Source organism: Propithecus coquereli, unplaced genomic scaffold (assembly GCF_000956105.1).
Source record: "Propithecus coquereli isolate 6110/MARCELLA unplaced genomic scaffold, Pcoq_1.0 Scaffold3, whole genome shotgun sequence".
Classification (NCBI taxonomy): domain Eukaryota; kingdom Metazoa; phylum Chordata; class Mammalia; order Primates; family Indriidae; genus Propithecus; species Propithecus coquereli.
The window spans coordinates 3041747-3048449 of record NW_012148618.1 but is presented as its reverse complement, the minus strand read 5'-3'; the positions used below and the strand labels follow the sequence as shown (position 1 = coordinate 3048449).

Below are 6703 nucleotides of genomic sequence, written 5' to 3'. Positions count from 1 at the left end.
ATTGAGTAGTTACTCCAATGAGGGAACTAGGGATCAGGAATGAAAATGAACCTTTTTCTCTATATACTTTTTTTAACTTTTCAATTTTACATCATTGTATATTTAACTTCCTGAAATAAATGAAAAAGTTACAATTAGGGAGCAAAAATCTAATTCTCTTTTCCACTGTACAACGCCATCTCCCATGTGGAGTAAGAAGCCAGAGCAGTTTCATTTTTCCCATAAATTCCCACTCATGCCCCATTCCATCACCCCACACCACATATACATGCACAGCTTTCTATGAGAACTTCCCCATGGTTGCCTGCTCTATGCAAATCTGCTAGGAGCTGAGAGTGTGCTGAAAACCAACCAAATCCTAGGAAAACTGAGAATGTGATTCTGGCTTATAGAGAGTGATCCTAAGAACACAATTTTCATTTGAAAAATAAAAATAGCATCTTTGTAATCAATATAAAAGATCAAGATTAGAAAGAATGAAGGCTACAAACCTGCCAGTACCAGGCACTATGGTTCCCCAATACTCAACAGACTGACAGGTCACTGACAAAAAAGGAACATTCTTTCCTGGATAGCATTAAAGGAGATTTCTTGGCCTGACGGAGAAAGGCAGGCTCCCACAAAAAAAAAAAAAAGAAGAAAGAAAAAAAGGCAAGAGAACACAATGAGCATATATTTAGATGAGCAAATTTGAAGACTTAAATGAAATACATAAATTACTAGAAAAATATAAAATATCAAAACTGACTCAAAGGAAAGCTTGAATAATTCAATCCAATAAACATTAAAGAATTTAAATCAATAGTTAATCTTTCCATAAGAAAATGCCAGGTACTGATGACTATATAGGTAAGTTCTACCCCAAAATAAATACATAAATAAAATAAACCAATTTTATATAGGCTCTTCAAATAAACAGAGGAAACACTCTTTACTCATTTATGAAGCTAGCGTAACTTTGATACCAAAACTAGACTAGAATACATTAAGAAATAAAAAGTACACGCTCATAAACTAATATCACTGTGACTCACAGATACAAAATCCTAAATATTACTCAAGTTAATCCAGTAATGTATAAAAAATATATCCTGACCAAGAAACGTTTGTACCAAGAATGCAAGTTTGGTTTATTGATTGAAAGTTGAGCACGGTAATTCACCACATTAACAGATTAAGGAAAAAAAATCATTTGCCATTTCAATAAGTACAGAAAAAGCATTAGGTAAAATCTAAATATTTTGATAAAAACTCAAAACAAAGTATATAAGAACAAGTGTATGTAAAAACATACAACAAATATCTTAATGATGAAACATTGAAAGTATTTTCCTTAAGTATGGGAACAAGACAAGGATGCTTGCTGTCACCACTTCTATTCAGCATACTAGAGGTCCTAAATAGTGCAGATAAATAAATAAATAAGAAAAGATTGGAAAAGAAGACATAAAATAGTCATTATTTGTACATGGAAAACTCAAAAGAATCAACAAATTATTAGAATGAAAAGTTCTAAAAAGGTCATGGCTACAAAAAACATATAAAATAACCAATTCTATTTCTATTTCTATTCCCAAACACAGTCAGCAAATGTCATTTTCAAAAATACTGCTTACAGCAGCAAAAACTATAAAGTAGCTAGGAGTAAATCTAATAAACGATATGCAAAACCTTTCAATTATTGAAAGACATTGGAGAAGACTTAATGGATAATAAGAAAATCATGGATAAGAAGATTTAATGTTACGAAGATGGCTATTCTTCCTAAACTGATCTATACATTCAATACAATCCCAGTCAAAATCCCAGAGGCATTTATTTTTCACAAAAATGTAATAGCTGATTTTAAAGTGTAAATGGGACACTTGCAAAGAATATAAAAGAACTTGTCTGATTAGATACCGACTTCTTATAAAACTATAAAACAATATGGTATTGGTATAGAAATAAATAGGCCAGAATAGATCAGAATAGAGAGCTCAAAAACAGACCTATATATATGAAAAGTTGATTTAAGACAGAATGGGCTTTAAAGACCAGTAGGGAAAGGATTTATTCTTTAATAAAAGATGCTGGGCCAATTAATATTCATTAGGAAAAACATACATACATTTAAATCACAACATAAACAAAACTCAGCTGGGCGTGGTGGCTCATGCCTGTAATTCCAGCACTTTGGGAGGCTGAGGTGGAAGGATCACTTGAGGCCAGGAATTCAAGACAGGCTTGGGCAACATATGTCTCCATGAAAAATAAAAAAAAATTAGCCAGATATGGTGGCTCACGCTTGTCCTCCCAGGAGGCTGAGGTGAGAGAATGGCTAGAGCCCAGGAGTTCAAGGTTACAGTGAGCTATGATCATGCCATTGCACTCCAGCCTGGGTGATAGAGTAAGACCCTGTCTCTTTACAAAAATTATTTTAAAAAAAAAGTCACAATGAAAGAAAAAAGCAAAATCATAAAACTTCATAAAACAACAGAAGGGAATTAAATGAGTTCTTTTCTGGTCTGAGGTATCCAACTATGGCCACACTGAGGATTTCCCCATAGAAACTCTTTGAAGGTATGCATGGTATGAGTTTCCATGGACTTTTTTGTGTTCTTGTAGTATGGTTCCATCCCATGCTTACCACCATCTTGTGGACATCTCCACTTCCATCATGGCCCAACCACAATAAATGCCAGTGGATACATCAGCTGGAAGATTATCTACTACTTGCTCAGGAAAGTTAGCTGTGGGGATGCCCAGATGCTTAATCCGCGGCCGAAGCCCTGCACCACTTGTCCCCGGCAGAAGTACGGAAGGTCCCTCATGAGCCGTCACTTGGGGCACGGGCTGTGGCCTGGTCTGCACGTCAGGCGGAACCGCTGTCGAGGCGGTGTCCGGTCCCCAGACCAGCCGGGAGACACGGGCGTGAGCTCTGCCCGCGACCCCGGCACACGAGAACCTGGGCGGCGCTGATGGCACACCGCGGTGGGTTCCCTCCCGCCGCTGACGCAACAGAGCTGCCCAGCGACTCAGTGGCTGCGTCTCCCAGAATCCATTTTTCATCACACATAGCTGTATGGTGTAGAAACGGTTCACCTTTATGTTGTGACGGCAAAAAAAGGCAAGCTTTGACACAATTACTCCAATAAATTGAAGTGATCCTAAAACCAAGAATCCAAGCCTAAAGAGAATGAAGCAGGACAAACGACACGGTATTTTTTTTTCCAAACAAATTTAATTCCGTTCCAGCCCCAAAGATGGGGAAGGACCTAAATTTTAAAAATAAAAATTGCTCAAAAACAAGGCCATTAGAAAATTAAGCCCCCTCCCTCAGCAATAAATATTGAAATGATATATACACAAGGCTCAGGAAGGAGGCAAGAACAGGAACCTCGGGGACTCTGTCCCATGGCAAGATCCCAACACTTCTACCAATTTCATGCTCTTAGCTTAAAACAGAGAGCAGTAAACAAGGCAGGAGAAATATACCAGGGGAGCATGTGGCCCTGGAGAGAACTGCAACAGGGTAATAGGGGAGACAGAAGAGACACAGTATCTTACAGAACAGAGGAAAGTAAAGCCTTCATTTTAAACATCCCCCCATCCCAGTGGAGTCACTCGATGTGTCTGGTCCAGCTGCAGAGTGCCTTGAGCTTATCTCCTCTGCTCCATTCCCCCGTTAGCGAGCAAGTCAGGGAAGGTCATTCACACTGTGGCCACGATGCCACAGTGGCAGCAGCCTGGCTGCTGGAGCCCTGAGGCTTCCCATTCACCACCAGCAGGAGGGGCGTCTCCACACGAACACTGGAAAAGGAGTAGTCCTAGAAAAGGCAGACAGATATAGCTTCATTATAGATTCCAAGATGGAAAATACTCCAGCATGAGGATATGCCACCTGCAACTCCCCTGCCTCCCTGCTCCCAGTATATACACCTCCTACCTCCGTCTCATGTTAGATACAACTGAGCTAACAAAGGGGATATAACTTTCCCAAAGTTTTCAATCTTCAGAAGGAAACTCTGGGACGGTTAGGGTACCAGTAGTGTCACTACAAGAATGGGACGGTTACCTAATTGAAAAAAGGCAGGTTTCTGGCACTGTCTAACAAAAGGATGCAACGGGCATCTCACACAATCTGCCCTTTCCCACAGTGTTTTTCGACAAATAACTAAATAGCTATAGCAGCCGGCCAGAGCCAGCAGAAATTCTGAGAAATTCTCAGTCAAGTGTCTGTACAGCCCTAAATTAATCTACCAAATAGAAATTAAAGTTACTTCTCCCTTTTATATCAAGAAGAGGAAACAGAATGTATAGATTATGCTTAGTCTCCTAACAAAAAAAAGATACTAGCTCACATTATCAGTTCAAGTGTATTTTAAGTTGTAAAACATGTTGTTAAAAGATCTCCCAAAAAATACTGTTCCACTGGAGTGTGAAGCAAGCTCTTTTATGTCAATGTAAAGTAAATTAAAAAGTTCTCGGCCGGGCGCGGTGGCTCACGCCTGTAATCCTAGCTCTCTGGGAGGCCGAGGCGGGCGGATTGTTTGAGCTCAGAGTTCAAGACTAGGCTGAGCAAGAGCAAGACCCCGTCTCTACTAAAAATAGAAAGAAATTAATCAGACAACTAAAAATATATAGAAAAAATTAGCCGGGCATGGTGGCGCATGCCTGTAGTCCCAGCTACTCAGGAGGCTGAGGCAGGAGGATCGCTTGAGCCCGGGAGTTTGAGGTTGCTGTGAGCTAGGCTGATGCCACGGCACTCACTCTAGCCCGGGCAAAAGAATGAGACTCTGTCTCAAAAAAAAAAAAAAAAATCATTTGAGGAAATAATCACAGATATGGGCAAAGATATAAAAATGTTCACTATAGTACTTTTATAATAGGAAAAAATTAGAAGTAATCTAGATCTGGGATCATCAAACTTTTTCTGTGAAGAGCTGGAGAGTAGATATTTCGGGTTTTGTCGGTCATATGTATGTCTCTGTTGCAGAACAAGTCACCACTGACACTGTAGTGCAAAAACAGCCACAGACAACAGTAAACAAATGAGTGTGGCTGTGATCCAATAAAGCTTTATTATGGACACTGAGATTTAAATTTCTGTAATTTTCATGTATTATAAAATATTATACTTCTTTTAATTTTTTTCATTTAAAAATAAAGAAACCATTCTCAACAAAAACAGGCAGTCAGTCAGATTTGGTTAATGGGCCATAATTTACCAACCCCTGATCTAAAAGGCAAAAAAGTGGTTAAATACCTATACTCATAAGGTTTTTGTGAGGATTAAATGAAGCAATGCTGACAGTTAAATTCTTAGCACAGTGTGTAGCGCTCAGTTAAGTGTTCAGTAAATGCTAACTGTCATCACCATCTTCATCACCACTACTATGTGTCAATTCAAAAATAATGTGGTGAAATATGTACGAACATAGAAAATGTTCACAAATATTCGCATATATGCATTTATGATTAAAATATACATATGAATATGTATGTATATATTTATGAAAGGAAAAAAGACTTCAGGTATATACACCAAACTGTTAACAGTAGTAACATCTGAGTGATAATACTTCAGTCCATCTTTTAATTTATTTTTGCTTACAAGTAGTTTCCCTTTAAAAAAAAAAAACATATATATAGCATATGCACACACATATAAAAGAATTAACCTATACATACACCAAAAAATTACACACACACACATATATATACCATATACACACACTCACATATGTGTTATTTCTATACCTATTTTTTAAAAAGGGATAGGCTTGGTTCCACTTTCAGAGCCCATGAGTTGGAAGAGAATCCCAGCCATGACTCACCTTTCCCTTGTGCTGAATTTGGTGAAGCCGGAGGTTGGGCTCAGGAATGGCTACAGAGTCCCCAATAAGCACTCCCCAGCTCTGCACCATATTATACACCATCACGGCATAGCAAGGTCCATCTGAATCTACCAGGCCAAATGTACTGCCAAGTTAAGATGGGTTAGAAGAGAAACGGGAAAAAAAAAAAGACATGTGGGCAGGAAAGAAGAGCAGAAATAGTGGTTTTCACAATACCAGCAAAATAAACAAATGCTTTCTCAATTACTTACTGAGAAAATCTATGACAGGTACCATCATCCACTTTGTACATCTAAGTCCTCATTTGTCTTAAACTCATCAATCTGTCACTTTGCCAAGAATTTATGACACATGTATACTGAGGACTACAGCAAAGATTAATGATGAACTAGCCCAAAATGTTATAGCTGTAACATTATTCCTGGACTATCAATTTAACTATCATACCCTTACCAAAGCCTCTAACCATCACTGTCAATGTAGTTTAATTTCACAAACTTTCACTGAGTATTATGTATGTGTCAAGCATTGTGCTTAGTAGTAAGATATCAACTCAGCTATGAATGAATTATAGTCTAGCAGGAGTCAAACAAAATCATCACTTACAGTACAGTGTGAGGGGTGCTAGAATAGCTTTTCCTTTGCGCTGAATTTAGTGAAGCCACAGGTTGGGCTATGGGAACCCAGAAGAGAAATATCTAAATCAAAATTGGAAAGTAGGAAAGATTCCCTTGAGGAGGTGACCCTCAAAGTGAATCTTTTTTGTTTTTGAGACAGAGTCTCACTCTGTTGCCCAGGCTAGAGTGCCGTGGCATCAGCCTAGCTCACAGCAACCTCAAACTCCTGGGCTCAAGCGATCCTCC

At 38.7% G+C, this 6703-nt stretch overlaps 1 protein-coding gene across 2 annotated transcripts in view; it reads right to left on the bottom strand.

Moving 5' to 3' along the window:
- Positions 1-3203: 3203 nt before the first annotated feature.
- The window catches only part of TTC5 (tetratricopeptide repeat domain 5), a 16559-nt gene continuing 13059 nt past the window's right edge, over positions 3204-6703 (bottom strand). The window contains exons 9-10 of one of the 2 annotated variants that reach the window (XM_012649465.1): positions 5820-5964; positions 3204-3809 (exon numbers count right to left, since the gene is read on the bottom strand). In XM_012649465.1, the coding sequence (XP_012504919.1) occupies positions 3690-3809; positions 5820-5964 (265 nt within the window). In that variant the 3' untranslated portion in view covers positions 3204-3689. The remainder of the gene's footprint in view (positions 3810-5819; positions 5965-6703) is intronic. The other variant, XM_012649466.1, reaches the window with a different exon arrangement.